General features: G+C 43.0%; 1 protein-coding gene across 1 annotated transcript in view; it reads left to right on the forward strand.

Annotated features, from left to right (window-relative positions):
- The first annotated feature begins 3,307 nt into the window (after positions 1–3,307).
- The window catches only part of ttc27 (tetratricopeptide repeat domain 27), a 126,810-nt gene continuing 113,129 nt past the window's right edge, over positions 3,308–16,988 (forward strand). Inside the window, exons 1-3 of the mRNA XM_071379541.1 lie at positions 3,308–3,604; positions 14,149–14,329; positions 16,161–16,290. Coding sequence (XP_071235642.1) covers positions 3,514–3,604; positions 14,149–14,329; positions 16,161–16,290 — 402 coding nt within the window. The 5' untranslated portion in view covers positions 3,308–3,513. The remainder of the gene's footprint in view (positions 3,605–14,148; positions 14,330–16,160; positions 16,291–16,988) is intronic.

Below are 16,988 nucleotides of genomic sequence, written 5' to 3' on the forward strand. Positions count from 1 at the left end.
ACCCTGATAGCGGACCCACATTCGTTTAAGCAAAACAGTTCATTCAGCTTCATGTACTGCCTTTGAAAAAAACATAGCTGATATGACTGACTTGCTTAAACAAATGTGGTTTCTACTGACAATTGAGATGTACAAACTATGGCAAAGGGGACGGCGAGCGGATAAGAGGCAATCCGTAATTTTGATTAAGACATTAATGAGCGAGCTAGGACGGACGTAGTCAATATAACTATTTGTTCAGTATTTTTTAAATGTACAGCGACAGAATTCAGAACATGGGCCGTTCTTGCAGTATTCTCCCTGTACACCAAGTCAGAACCGTATAATAAATAAAGGGGGCATATAATGAAAGCTCTTACAATATTCAATGATTACACTTCTCTAAAACAGGATATAGGCTACATGTGCACCACCAAGTCAGAACAGTAGGCTAAATTATGAGGGGAAAATTGACCAAATTATTAGGTTGAGGCACATAGGCCACTAACAGCTTACTACACAACATACACTTAGTATTACTTTCTTAGCAACAGTATACATATCTCCCTGGAATATTAGCTAATTTATACAGCAGCATACAAGACATTTTTGGACTCACCTTGTTGTGCTGTGCTCACTTGAACAGGAAGGTGGTGTGGCGGTCCTTCTTGGCCAAAATTTTTATCAAACTTTGTCATCAAAGTCTGGCATTCTTTGGATTTATGGTGCTTTCAAGACAACTGGGAACTCTGGAAAAAAAACTAAGTTCAATCATGACGTCAGTGATCTTCAGGTCGGATCTCTAGAAAGAGGCCAGAGTTCCCGACTTGCAATTCCGAGTTGGATGACTGTTCAAACGTATTATCCCAGTCGGAGCTAGTTTTTTCCAAGTTCCCAGTTGTCTTGACCTCACTGAAGTCTGAGATTTCCCAGTTCCAGTGAGTTTCCAGTTGTTTTGAGCGCGGCAGAAGTCATGCTGGATTGACAGCATGGCCAATGTTGAATGTTTATCCTTTTAAGCTTGGAAAAGAGACCCTTAAACCCAGACTTGGACCACACACCCACTCCACTGAATAGCAGGCTAGTGATTGCTTTGCGATGCTTGCAGTTAGCCACTGATTCCTTCCAAACCACTCATTGTTGAATTTGCGTAACATTTATTCCCAATGGCTGATGAGCACCGATACGTTTTATCTATAATTTATCTTCATATGACAAGGATTGAAAAGGATTTGCCAGTAGATTGTCGACTTGATTCATGATGATGATTGCTAGCCTGCTAGCTAAGATTTTGAAAGTAAACTCAGCAAAAAAAGAAACGTCCTCACACTGTCAACTGCGTTTATTTTCAGCAAACTTAACATGTGTAAATATTTGTATGAACATAACAAGATTCAACAACTGAGACATAAACTGAACAAGTTCCACAGACATGTGACTAACAGAAATTGAATAATGTGTCCCTGAACAAAGGGGGGTCAAAATCAAAAGTAACAGTCAGTATCTGGTGTGGCCACCAGCTGCATTAAGAACTGTTGGGTTTGTGCCCATAGGCGACGTTGTTGCCAGTGATGTCTGGTGAGGACCTGCCTTACAACAGGCCTACAAGCCCTCAGTCCAGCCTCTTGTGTGTTCCTTGTGTAACTCTGGCAGTTGTTGTTGCCATCCTGTACCTGTCCCGCAGGTGTGATGTTCGGATGTACCGATCCTGTGCAGGTGTTACACGTGGTCTGCCATTGCGAGGACGATCAACTGTCCGTCCTGTCTCCCTGTAGCGCTGTCTTAGGTGTCTCACAGTATGGACATTGCAATTTATTGCCCTGGCCACATCTGCAGTCCTCATGCCTCCTTGCAGCATGCCTAAGGCACGTTTACGCAGATGAGCGGGGACTCTGGGCATCTTTCTTTTGGTGTTTTTCAGAGTCAGTAGAAAGGCCTCTTTAGTGTCCTAAGTTTGCATAACTGTGACCTCAATTACATACCGTCTGTAACCTGTTAGTGTCTTAACGACCGTTCCACAGGTGCATGTTCATTCATTGTTTATGGTTCATTGAACAAGCATGGGAAACCGTGTTTAAACCCTAAACAATGAAGATCTGTGAAGTTATTTGGATTTTTACAAATTATCTTTGAAAGACAGGGTCCTGAAACAGGGACGTTTCTTTTTTTGTTGAGTTTATGATGTTGACATGACCAGTCCAATCAAAGCTACTGTAGATATAACGAGATTTGACGTAATTGTATCTGTTGCCAATGACCTTGAGCCTTCTTGGATATTTAAAACATTTTTTATTAATGTTTTCTCCCCAATTTTGTGGTATCCAATTGGTAGTAGTTCCAGTATTGTCCCATCGCTGCAAATCCCGTACGGACTCGGGAGAGGCAAAGGTCAAGAGCTGTTGTGCCTTCGAAACACAACCCAGCCAAGCCGCACTGCTTCTTGATACAATGCCGCTTAACCCGGAAGCCAACCGCACCAATGTTATCGGAGGAAACACCATACACCTGGCGACCGTGTCAGAGTGTACTGCGCACGGCCCGCCACAGGAGTCGCTAGTGCATGATGGGACAACAACAGCCCTGCCGGCCAAACCCTCCCCTAACCCGGATGACGCTGGGCCAATTGTGCGCCGCCCCATGGGTCTCGCGGTCGCGGCCAGCTGCAACAGAGCCTGGACTCGAACCCAGGATCTCAAGTGGCACTTTTAATGTTACTCTATGGCAGCACCTAAGGGGCTTGAATTTTCGAGCTCTACCTGTAGATTTTGTGGTGAAGTCGTGTCCCCATTAGTGACAGAACACTGAGCCAATCACGGCGCAACTGGAAAACATCACCAACCCCTATGCTCCGTATTTTCCGCTGGCTGCCCAACCACCACAAAAAAGCACTGAGCTGGGCTGAAACGCCTGCGTTTTAGAGCTGCCTTACTCAATAAAGCAAAAAAGATGCGGCTTTATTCATTAAAACATGTTTTTGACATTGTTTGCGAACTGATATGTGAAATGCAATAATGCCAAAATAACATGCAAAACAGGTGTGGCTCAAAACAGGTGGGGCTAGTTCACAAGCGCAGTTTCCACAGGTCTGATTTATAACGGGAAACATGATTATGTATGGCGTGTGCCAAGTTTACAAATCTCAATATTTCTGTGAGTGCGCAGTCTTTGCAGAAATAGAGCATGCAGATATTTAGTGTAAAATGTACACAATGGTTATAAGGCCCCTGCTGTGCTGATCGCTGCAAGTGTATAATGGAAATCGCTACATAATGCTACACATAAAAAAAAAAGTATCAACATATTCGGAAACGGGCTTCCATATTCTCCTGATTAGGTTTCCCATGATGCAATGCGTATCTGTCATGGCTGCTCACTGTTGCTTTTCACTGCACATGGGTTGAAATTAACAAATGTATACAATTACATTGAAATAGGCTACATTACAGCAGTAAGGATATATATTGACAATTACGCCGATCTTGGTTGGAAACAGTATTGACGTCTTTGTACGACTGTTACAAATCACATTTTGAGATGGTGCGGGAAGCTGAGATTCCCGTTCTCCGAGGTTTTCTGAAACCAAGCGAGGCAACGGAATGGAAGCAGAATGTTTTCAGCTCTGCAGGTGAGATTAAAAATCAATTATGCGAAAATCAGTATTATTATCACACTTTACATTTATTTTGGTGTAGATTTAGATATTTTTGGTGAGAAATGTAGCTACAATTAAACGTTGGCTAGCTTGGTGGTGGCTAATGTTACGTTCAGCTAACTACCGCAAAAATGTGTGGAGACATATGGCACGCAGTAATAGCCACTGTCCGTCGGTTTGTCATTTGATTTGACTAATGTGTAATGTTTAACCAAGGTTCAATATTAAGGCTACGTGATGATTAATTAAAGCTAGATTAATTGAACTAGCCAGTTCGCTCAATACAGGTTTGAATGATAGCTAGTTAGCTACTGTACCATGCACACTAACTGTCAACTTATGGGAGCAAGCCTAGCTAGCTAGAACACCCAGCTAGTAGCGCACTACTAACTACAAAGGCTAGACCGACAGGAATTTAGTCATTTTAGGCACATGTATATCTAATTGACTGGGTATTGATCTCATACTCGAACTTTTAAACTTTGAATATAACCTTACATATAGTTAGTTAACTAGCTGGTACCTATGTCACCAATATACAGGTATCAACTTAGCGAGCTATAGTAGCTATGTACCGATTCGTGCCACATCCCACCAGGAGCGTATTCATTACGCCTATTATTTTGCAAAACGTTTCGTAAACAAACGAAACGGGGAGGAACATACCTGAAAACGTTAGTTTGGACAGATTATTTACATTCCAGCCCTCGGCCACGCATCCCCCCGTGAGGATGGAAATGTACATATATACGGTAGGTGGGTGTTTAGCTAGTTCAACTAACCCGTAGCTTTGATCTCCGTAATGTGTTAGTTCTCGCTACACTAGAGGCAGCAATAGTGAGTTAATTGCTGCCACGATCTTTCGCTGAACACTCTGTCAACTTACTGCATTGAGGCTGTGGCAACGCACGTTTGACAGCACAGTGGGGCGAAGCATCCCATCCCCCATGAAAGAACGTACGACTCTATGGACAATCACCATGCACGGTCGCTATTTTCTATATGCTCGGCTATTTTCTTGGCATGTATGCTCATCTTTGCTAAATCCGAGGTCACTGGCTTTGAACAATAATCAGCCATGTCATCATATGTTTCTCGCCCATCATCCAGTCACTGATGGCACAGTACCGTGAGCTGTATCAAGTGATGTAGCTGTGTCATGGTTGTCTGGGCTGGTTTTATGTGCTGTTGTCAGAATAGACATGACTTGATATATTTTTGTCTCTATTTGGATTTAGCCTTTTGAGACATCACTCACCAACAAAAAGCACACAGTTTCTGACATCAGATTGTATTGAAATAATGTATTGTAAATATGATGTTGGCCTGCTTTTCACTACACTGCACAAGTAAAAAAAAAAAAAAATCCAGTAAGTCTACACTCATGACATAGAAATAATTGTTGACTGAACAAAAATATAAACGCAACCTGAAGCAATTTCAAAGATTTTACTTAGTTACAGTTGTATAAGGAAATCAGTCAATTTAAATACATTCATTAGGCCCAAATCTATGGATTCCACATGACTGGGAATACAGATATGCATCTGTTAGTCACAGATACTTTTGGTCATGTAGTGTATGTGGACACCTGCTCGTTAAACATCTCATTCCAAAATCATGGGCATTAATATGGAGTTGGTACCCCTTTTGTTTCGATAACAGCCTCCACTCTTCTGGGTAGGCTTTCCACTGGATGTTGGAACATTGCTGCGGGGACTTGCTTCCGTTCAGCCACGAGCATTAGTGAGGTCGGGCACTGTTTGGCGATTAGGCCTGGCTCGCAGTCGCGGTCCAATTCATCCCAAAGGTGTTAGATGGGGTTGAGGTCAGGGCTCTGTGCAGGCCAGTCAAGTTCTTCCACACTGATCTCAATAAACCATTTCTGTATGGACCTTGCTTTGTGCACGGGGGCATTGTCATGCTGAAACAGGAAAGGGCCTTCCCCAAACTGTTTCCACAAAGTTGGAAGCACAGAGTCGTCTAGAATGCCGTTGTGTGCTGTAGCGTTAAGATTCCGCTTAACTGGAACTAAGGAGCCTGAACCATGAAAAACAGCCCCAGACCATTATTCTTCCTTCACCAAACTTTACAGTTGGCAATATGCCTTGGGGCAGGTAGCGTTCTCCTGGCATCCGCCAAAGCCAGATTTGTCTTTCAGATTGCCAGATGGTGAAGCGTGATTTATATTTCAGAGAACGCGTTTCCACTGCTCAAGTGTCCAATGGCGGCAAGCTTTATACCACTGCAGCCGACGCTTGGCATTGCACATGGTGATCTTATGCTTGTGTTCGATTGCTCGGCCATGGAAACCCACTTCATGAAGCCCCCTACGAACAGTTGTTGTGCTGACGTTGCTTCTAGAGACAGTTTGGAACTCTGTAGTGAGTGTTACAATTGAGGACAGATTTGTACGTGTTTAAGCACTCGGCGGTCCTGTTCTGTGAGCTTGTGTGGCCTACCACTTTGTGGCTGAGCCTTTGTTGCTCCTAGACGTTCCACTCACATTAATAGCACTTACAGTTGACCGGCAATACTCAGAAATTTGACGAACTGACTTGTTGGCAAGGTTGCATCCTATCACGGTGCCATGTTGAAAGTGACTGAGCTGTTCAGTAAGGCTATTTCTACTGCCAATGTTTGTCTATGGAGATTGCATGGCTGTGTGCTCGATTTTATACACCTGTCAGCAACGTGTGTGGATGAAATAGCCGAAGCCACTTATCTGAAGAGGTGTCCACATACTTTTGTATCTGTAGTGTACCATAACCTCACCGCCACCACGGGGCACTCTGTTCACAACGTTGACATCAGCAAACCGCTCGCTCACACGACGCCAGACACGCTGTCTGCCATCTGCCCGGTACAGTTGGAACCAGGATTCATCTGTGAAGAGCACACTTCTCTAGCATGCCCCCTGAAGTAGGTTACAACGCCTAACTGCACGCAGGTCAAGACCCTGGTGAAGATGACGAGCACGCAGATGTGCTTCCCTGAGATGTTTTCTGACAGTTTGTGCAAACCCACAGTTTCATCAGCTGTCTGGGGTGGCTGGTATTCCACACCTTGATACGCTACACCTGTCATGTGGATGGATCATCTTGGCAAAGTACAAATGGTCACTAACATGGATCTAAGCAAACATTTAAGAGAAATATGCTTTTTGTGTGTATGGAACATTTCTGTTACCTTTTATTTCAGCTCATGGGACCAACACTTTATATATTGCATTTATATTTTTGTTCAGTGTAGCTAGTCCTTGCCCTGTGTGTTCTTGTAGGAGATATGAGTCTGTTGCACTCTCTATTCTGAAATGTATGCTAATGTATTATATGTTTGCTTGAATATTGAGAGGCCTTGGGCAGTTCAGAATCATATTTCTCCCATATTGAATTGCCTTACATTGACTGCTGAATTACTGACTAATTTGAGGTCGTTGTTTTCCATAATTTCAGTTTCTTGACAGTTCTGAAATGTATTTGAGTAGCTGAAATGTTATGAACAGTGGTTGAGAGGTCATACCCTGGGCTGTAATTTGACCTCTTATCTCCCTTTCTCCTTCTCTCACCCTTCCTCACTCCCTCTCTAGGCTCTGCAGCCTCTGGGTTTCATTAGAGTTGTAGTGAGGTGAAATATCTCAACACCTCACAGGCCAGCCGTGCAGTGATTGCCTATTAACTTTTACTTGGTACTCATCCCGGATCCGGGAGCACCCTCATCAGTAAAAAAGCTGACTAGCATAGCCTAGCATAGCGCCACAAGTAAATACTAGCATCTAAATATCATGAAATCACAAGTCCAAGACACCAGATGAAAGATACACATCTTGTGAATCCAGCCATCATTTCTGATTTTTTAAATGTTTTACAGGGAAGACACAATGTATTTCTATTAGCTAACCACGATAGCAAAAGACCCAACTTTCTTTTCTCCACCATTTTTTTACTGCATAGGTAGCTATCACAAATTCGACCAAATAAAGATATAAATAGTCACTAACCAAGAAACAACTTCATCAGATGACAGTCTGATAACATATTTATTGTATAGCATATGTTTTGTTCGAATAATGTGCATATTTCAGGTATAAATCATAGTTTTACATTGCAGCCACCATCACAAAATCTCACCAAAGCAGCTAGAATAACTACAGAGACCAACGTGAATTACCTAAATACTCATCATAAAACATTTATGAAAAATACACAGCGTACAGCAAATGAAAGACCAACATCTTGTGAATCCAGCCAATATTTCAGATTTTTTAAGTGTTTTACAGCGAAAACACAATATAGCATTATATTAGCTTACTACAATAGCCAACCACACAGCAGCATTGATTCATGCACGTTAGCGATAGCGAATAAACCAGCAAAAGATATGACATTTTTCACTAACCTTCTCAAAACTTCATCAGATGACAGTCCTATAACATCATATTACACAATACATATATGGTTTGTTCGAAAATGTGCATATTTAGCGGCACAAATCGTGGTTATACATTGAGAATAGTAGCCAAACTGCAAACAAAATGTCGGGAGAAATCTTGGGAGAGGCACCTAATCTAATCATAAACTTGACTAAAAAATACAGGTTGGACAGCAAATGAAAGATACATTAGTTCTTAATGCAACCGCTGTGTTCGATTTTTAAAATTAACGTTACTACGACATACAGCGTGCGTTAAAGAGAGACCGCACCGAAATTAATGGCGGAATAATAGTTTAACATTTTTCAACAGAACAACGAATTAACATCATAAATAGTTCTTACTATTTGATGAGCTTCCATCAGAATCTTGTGCAAGTTGTCCTTTGTCCAGAATAATCGTTGCTCGGTTGTAGATTGTCGTCTTCAACTTTGGAATGAGCAGCAAACATTAGCCATGTGGTGAAAACGTGTCCAACTCACCATAACGCAGCACAAACAAAATACCGAAAATCGCAATATACTGATATAAACTGATATAACTCGGTTTAAATTAACTACATTATGATGTTTTTAACACCGATATCGAATAAAATCAGAGCTGGATAAATCTAACTCCTATAATGAGAGCTTTTCAGAATGCAATCCTGAGGTCTGTCTCGCGTCATGACGAACGTTGAAAAGATTGCACCCCCGGTTCCAAGAGCTTTTGTACGGCCTCAGATCTACCTAGACACTCCATTCCAATTCTCACTGCTTACTGACATCTAGGGGAAGGCGTATGCAGTGCATGTCGACCCATAAATTAATAAACTGACCCTGGAACAGAGTGCCCGATTTCAGATTTCTCACTTCCTGACAGGAAGTTTGCTGCAAAATGAGTTCTGTTTTACTCACAGATATAATTCAAACGGTTTTAGAAACTAGAGAGTGTTTTCTATCCAATAGTAATAATAATATGCATATTGTACGAGCAAGAATTGAGTACGAGGCAGTTTAATTTGGGAACGAATTTTTACAAAGTCGAAATGGCGCCCCCCTATTGAGAAAAGGTTGCCCACCAGCAATTGTATTAGCAAGAGGAAATCAATGGGAACTGTGCTAGCTACTAGCAATACCCATATTGATGTATGCACATCACCTTCACATCATGCTTTGATGTCAATGACAGTCATTCTTAAGCTGTTGAATGTTATTCACAAAATAGATTATTGTTTTAGTATTTGGTGCATGTCAGGTTGTCATTGAATATCAGTCTCGAAACACATGAATGACATTCAACAATAAAATTGACAGTTTTCATTACAGAAGGTTCTTGGATCTGTCCTAATTTGTTAGTGGAATCAGGGTATTACCATATGATTTCAATCACTTTTTGACACACCCCTTTTGATTCGAATGAAACCTTTTATACATATTTGCCCATGGTAGAAGTGGTCAGAAAGTGAGGTGCTCAAAGTTGACCCATTTTGCACACCCAACCCTTCCATGAGATGTCCATGACTCCATCAATGGAAAAGAGAAATGGTTGAGTTTGATATCATTTTAGAAGTTACAAACAGGGTTGTCAAACTATTTCATTATTTCTTGAAAGAAAGGTAACAAAAAATATGAAGTAGATGCAGAAAGTAAATGGCATAGTGGGTAAATTTCTGCAACAACTAAGATGGGTGAAGCACGAGGCTCAACTTCTCTGCTGTTTTGGTGCCCTGGCTACCAGCATGAAGGGAACCTAGGCACATGTGAAGAAACTGTGTGAGAGCAAAGTTTTGCATCTCGCCTATCTCAATATCTGCGGTACTTGTGCCAATGGCATTTAGCGGAGTCTACCTTTAACGTCAATTATCTAAAAACCAATCAACTCCGATTTTGGAAATGTTCACATTGTAGCTTAGACTCCATTTTACATAATCTGAATTGCTTGTGTTGTGCCTGTCAACGGTTGAGACACAGCATACACTTGAATACAGGGTGGGTGTCAATTCAATCATATAAATATTATTTTTGGAACGGACCTATACTTTCATTATCTATATTTATATGAATGCGATAGGTTTCCTATGGAAGATATAAAGTTTAATTTCAAAGAATGGTTATTCCCACTCAAGTCAACGTTCTCTAATGCGTGGACCTTCAACCATCTTTTTAGTACCAGTTGAAATGTCAACTTTATTCCCATTTTAGTACATTTATCAGCCAAAACATGACCTCCACCCTGCATTGAAGAGTGTTCTGTCATATATCATCTTAGCATTTTTTATTTATTTTTTATGTTGACTCCAATGCTTCCCACAGTTGTGTCAAGTTGGCTGAATGTCATTTGGGTGGTGGACCATTCTTGGTACACATGGGAAACTGTTGAGCTTGAAAAGCCCACTTCCATATTTTGTCTTGCCCCATTCACCGTCTGAATGGCACACATACACAATCCATGTCTCAAGGCTTAAAATATATTCTTTAACTTTGTCTCCTCCCTTTTGAAGTGGATTTAACAGGTGACATCAATAAGGGATCATCGCATTCACCTAGTCAGTCTGTCATGGAATGAGCAGGTGTTCTTAATGTTTTGTTTACTCAGTATATAAACTCAGCAAAAAAAGAAACATCTCTTTTTCAGGACCGTGTCTTTCAAAGATAATTTGTAAAAATCCAAGTAACTTCACAGATCTTCATTGTAAAGGGTTAAAAATAAAATTAAAAAAAGTTATTATTATAATTTTTTTACCCCCTTTTCTCCCCAATTTTTCGTGGTATCCAATCGCTAGTAATTACTATCTTGTCTCATCGCTACAACTCCCGTACGGGAGAGACGAAGGTCGAAAGCCATGCGTCCTCCGAAGCACAACCCAACCAAGCCGCACTTCTTCTTAAAACAGCGCGCCTCCAACCCGGAAGCCAGCCTGTGTCGGAGGAAACACCGTGCACCTGGCCCCCTCGGTTAGTGCGCACTGCGCCCGGCCCGCAACAGGAGTCGCTGGAGTGCGATGAGACAAGGATATCCCTACCGGCCAAACCCTCCCTAACCCGGACGACGCTAGGCCAATTGTGCGTCGCCCCACGGACCTCCCGGTCGCGGCTGGCTGCGACAGAGCCTGGGCGCGAACCCAGAGACTCTGGTGGCGCAGCTAGCGCTGCAATGCAGTGCCCTAGACCACTGCGCCACCCGGGAGGCCCCCTATTGTAAAGGGTTTTACCACTGTTTCCCATGCGTGTTCAATGAACCATAAACAATTAATGAACATGCACCTGTGGAACGGTCGTTAAGACGCTAACAGCTTACAGACGGTATGTAATTAAGGTCACATTTATGAAAACTACTGACTCTGAAAAACACAAAGAAAGATGCCCAGAGTCCCTGCTCATCTGCATGAACGTGCCTTAGGCATGCTGCAAGGAGGCATGAGGACTGCAGATGTGACTAGGGCAATAAATTGCAATGTCCATACTGTGAGACGCCTAAGACAGCGCTACAGGGAGACAGGACGGACAGCTGATCGTCCTCGCAGTGGCAGACCACGTGTAACAACACCTGCACAGGATCGGTACATCCGAACATCACACCTGTTGGACAGGTACAGGATGGCAACAACTACTGCACGAGTTAAACCAGGAACGCACAATCCCTCCATCAGTGCTCAGACTGTGCGCATCAGGCTGAAAGAGGCTGGACTGAGGGCTTGTAGGCCTGTTGTAAGGCAGGTCCTCACCAGACATCACCGGCAACAATGTCGCCTTTGGGAACCAACCCACCGTCGCTGGATCAGACGGGACTTGTAAAAAGTGCTCTTCACTGATGAGTCGCAGATTTGTCTCACCAAGGGTGATGGTCGGATTTGCGTTTATCATAGAAGGAATGAGCGCTACACCGAGGCCTGTACTCTGGAGCGGGATCGATTTGGAGGTGGAGGGTCCGTCATGGTCTGTGGCGGTGTGTCATAGCATCATCGGACTGAGCTTGTTGTCATTGCAGGGAATCTCAACGCTGTGCGTTACAGGGAAGACATCCTCCTCCCTCATGTAGTACCCTTCCTGCAGGCTCATCCTGACATGACCCTCCAGCTTGACAATGCCACCAGCCATACTGCTCGTTCTGTGCGTGTTTTCCTGCAAGACAGGAATGTCAGTGTTCAGCCATGGCCAGCGACGAGCCCGGATCTCAATCCCATTGAGCACGTCTGGGACCTGTTGGATCGGAGGGTGAGGGCTAGGTCCTTTCCCCCCAGAAATGTCTGGGAACTTGCAGGTGCCTTGGTGGAAGAGTGGGGTAACATCTCAGAGCAAGAACTGTCAAATCTGGTGCAGTCCATGAGGAGGAGATGCGCTGCAGTACTTAATGCAGCTGGTGGCCACACCAGATACTGACTTACGATTTTTACCCCCCTTTGTTCAGGGAGACACTATTCAATTTCTGTTAGTCACATGTCTGTGGAACTTGTTCAGTTTGTCTCAGTTGTTGAACCTTGTTTTGTTCATACAAATATTTACACATGTTAAGTTTGCTGAAAATAAACGCAAATGACAGTGAGATGACGCTTCTTTTTTTGCTGAGTTTACTTTCAAAATCTTAGCTAGCAGGCTAGCAGTCATCATGAATCATGTCGACAATCTACTGGCAAATCCTTTTCAATCCTTGTCATATGAAGATAAATTATAGATAAAACGTTTTCTGATTTTATGAACTTGAAAAAATCAGTTTAGGCGTTTTTGATAATCGCGTTAAAGCTTAAATGACCATTGTTATTATTTTTCATTAATTAATTTTATAATAACTATGTTTTTTAAGCTTCGAAATGATATCAAACCAAACTGTTTTTCGTTTTCAGGGATGATGACATGGATGTCTCATGGTAGGGTGGGGTATGCAGAATGGGTCAACTTTGAGCACCTCTATCTCTTGAATTTTTTGGCATTCAGGTCCAAAATGTTACTTTCTACCTTGGGCAAAACATGAATGGATGGATTAATTCAAATCAATATGGGTGCCCTTAGCTTTATCATTGGAAGCGTTGGTGTGCTGTGGCTGTCCCAATCTATTTTCTCCTAAAGTGTGCACTTGTTCACTTCCCTTCATGGATTTGAAACGACATTACTGGTTTATGGAATCTCTTAGCCCATGCCTGCACCAATCCAATGCTTTTACATTTGTGGGTACTAGAGATTGTTGGGACGCACGCTGTGTGTGTTTGCCAGTTTGCGGGGCTGTTTTAGTTAGGTTTGCCAGTCTTCTGCTATTGTACACCCAGCCTCTCCTTCCCGTTGCTCTCTCTCAGTCCTCACTCATTCCCATCAGTGAAGCGCAATGCAATCAATGCTAATGAGCCCAGCCAGCCTCCCTGCTCATAAAGAACTAATGAAAGCTGTATAGACGCTGAAGCCAAGCACACAACCAATGCATAAAATGCAATTACTCCAGGCTGAGACCTTGGCCTCATATCTAGACTGTTCTCTTTATAATGTAATATTTTGTTCCTCTTCCTCCCCCTTCAGCAATGTCCCTCCAACAGCTATAAGTCTGCATGCACACATCAAATGATCTCCTGCAGGGCATTGTTCAATATTCTCATTTTGCTAATGGGAATATGGAGTTGGATTAACAATATGACAAATGAGAGTAGGTGTGTTGTGGGGGTAAGAGGCCCTTGGAGTGAGGTACAGCGTATGGTCCAGTGGCATGCTTGATTTTCTCCATTCCTGGATGGTAATGGTTCTAGGACAACAATAACGAGATGGTTGGCTCTAATACTTTGACTCGAAACAAGTAGCCTTTGAGGTAATTTGAATTGGATGTAGAGGTATCTGAGGGATAATGATCCACCTATTTCAAACAATGAGGCTGCACCTTAGTGCCTTTCAAGCTAATGGGTGTTCCACAGAGATATGAGACTACGCCATGCAGTCAAAGGAAAAACGGTTTAGACGATAGCAAAATTGTGAATAGTGTCAGAATAACTAAATACTTTGGCTATGTTTAACAATCATATTTTGAGCCACCCATTATTACAGATACACACAAGACACATCTCTGATGCCATTGCCATTGTCTTGTGTTACCTCTATCTCACTGCTTCTTCTTGTTTGCTTTCCAGAGGCGGGTCCCCTGCTGCAGTCCCTGTTCGATGGAGACTTTGAGGCGGTGCTGCTGAGTCCTCAGGTCCTGGACCTGCTCGGTGGTGGAGACGGCAGCGATAGAGAGTCCATTGATGCCTACCTGGAGAGACGGGTCCTGGCCTACCTCAACGACAGCACACAGGAGGACAAGGCTGACCGGTAAGAAACAATAACTGAGTAGGGATCTCATGCTGACACGTTCAATGTTAATCAATTCATTGAATAAAGTGTTTTTAGTGCTGGGCTGGAACAAAAGCCTGCATAGCTCTCCAGGATCAAAGTTGGTGGACACTGCATTAAACAATGCTAAACAAGATTTAATATACTTTCATATAAGCCGACAGATTGCCTTTTTAAGTGTACAGCACTATGAATGAATAAACTTATCTTATTGTAATAGAGACGTTAACTTTTCTAATGATAACCTTATTGTCTAAACTCCTCAAATTGCACGCAGAGCGGACACTACTTAAACGGGAGTATCAATGAATATTAATTTTGGTAAATTAATGCTCAGTTTGTTGTGCGTGGCATTGTGGTACCACTGGCAGCATTTTAGCCAAAGACTGTTACACTAGCTGTGTAGTCGTGTTTTATAAATGTGCAATAAGCATAAAACACAATTCTGTAAGGAAAAGCAACTCGTTCTCATTCTGAGAAAAAAGGTATACCACTTGATTTCAACATCTGAACGAAGTGGGCATGCTGTTCAAACAGTTCGGAGACGGACCGAACGGTGTGTGTACAACAATTCAACTGTTCTACCTTGTTAGCTAGCATATAGATCCATGTTGGCTAAACTTATAAAGATTATCTGTTTACTCACTAGAATGTGGGCTTGTGGTTAAAAGAGTTTGAGACCTGTGTTAATTTTCTATAATGCCTGCTACAAGAAGTTAGTCATTATTAGTGAATGTGCGTTATGTATGGTTCTGGTTAAAATTGTAACAAAGTGCATTTTCATATTTTTTTGTGGGTCTTACGGTTTTGGAAGGCTTTTATTAGCCTAGGTATAATTTCACAAGCCCTGATTTCATTAGATTATTGCTGACTGTTTGAAATTCAGTGTATTTTACCTTTAATTGCACAACAAAGCTTATTTCGAGAACATAACAAAAAAAGTCATGATATATATATATATATATATATATAGTATGAATCACCCATAAATCATATTTTTTGTGATGATTTTTAGGCCATATCGCCCAGCCCTAGTACACAGTGACTTTTATTGAGGGGAGTGATAGGAGAATTACCAGGCACGGGCTGTTCCCTCGCTGAATGGAGCTCAATGAAGCTTCCTGCTCCATGAATTATTAATTTTTAATAAGAACAGCTTAACATCTCCTCCTGTCCCGTGGGAGAATGGGTATTTCAGCGGGTGTTGCTACTCTATCCCCCTCCTGTATTGGATAATTTATTTCGGTCTCTTTCCATTTTCTGCTACAGCGTTAGTCAGCTAGGTGTGTTGGAGTGGCCTGTACTGTGTGTATGCATAGCTTTAATTGATGGGAAGCAGTTCCTTTTTGCCCTGAGTCTGTGCCTGGACAGCCCAGACGCCCTATTGAATGAGTCCTGCTGCGAGGACTGGAGCAGCCCGCTGTATCCACTTCGGGAAGGCTGCCGGCCTGATTCGCAGTGTGGAGATTAAATGACCGTATCTTCAGTTTTTCTTTCTCCCCCTTCGTCTCTGTACTGAGCTTGTGGTCGCTCTTTTTGGAAGCCTCGTTTTAATGCTTCTCTACCTCTGAACTCCCTTTCATTTAGTTCTCTAGCCTTTCTGTTGCTCCTCCTTCTTTGTTTTGTTCCCTGTTTTCGTTTTTCTCTAGTGTCTAATAGTTCTGTGCCTTCCCTCTGGTCTCCCTCATTGTTCTTTCTCTCTGTCCCCCAGACTCTGTTCTCTCAACCCCCCCCAAACCCCCCCCCCCCCCCCAATCTCGCTCCTATTCATTGTGACATTGCTTTCTGTTTCCTTTCTTCTCTTTCTCAGGGAGAATGCCTTGCTGGCTCTGGCGGTGGCCTGCTTGCACCTCTTTGCCCAGAGTAACTGGACGGGTCCACCTGTCGCCATCCATGTCCCTGACCTGCTTCCTCCGGCCCTGCTCACCTCCCTCACTGAGGTACAGTAACAGCAGGGTTTTTGTTTTATGAAAATGTGGCGCCGGACAATGTGACTGGGAAAATGTTAATTTACTGCCCACTTCATAAATTTACCGGACTCATAGGCATTGGATGCTTAAGAAGTCATGCTTTCTGGTTAATTATTGTATTTATTTTTGTATAGACAGGAGTAATTATATAATTTTTGTCCAGTAGCCAAAGGCACAATCCTATTAGCAACCCATTCTAGTTGTCTTTCTAAGTTTCTAAGAGTGATTTTAATCTGTCACATGGAACCACGGTGTGCTGTTCAGAATGGTATTGTCGCGCCTCCCGAGTGGCGCGTTGGTCTAAGGCACTGCATCGCAGTGCTAGTTGTGCCACTAGAGATCCTGGTTCGAGACCAGCCGGCCTCGACCGCAAGACCCATGGGGCGGTGCACAATTGGCCCAGCGTCGTCCGGGTTAGGGGAGGGTTTAGCCGGCTGGGATGTCCTTGTCCCATCACGCTCTAGCGACTCCTGTGGCGGGCCGGGAGCATGCACACTGACACGGTCGCCGGGTGTAGTGTTGCCTCCGACAAATTGGTGTGACTGGCTTCCGGGTAAAGCGGGCATTGTGTCCAGAAGCAGTGCAGGTTGGTTGGGTTTTGTTTCGGAGGACGCACGGCTCCCGACCTTCGCCTCTCACGAGTCCGTACGGAAGCTGCAGCGATGAGA

Source organism: Salvelinus alpinus, chromosome 32 (genome assembly GCF_045679555.1).
Source record: "Salvelinus alpinus chromosome 32, SLU_Salpinus.1, whole genome shotgun sequence".
Lineage (NCBI taxonomy): Eukaryota > Metazoa > Chordata > Actinopteri > Salmoniformes > Salmonidae > Salvelinus > Salvelinus alpinus.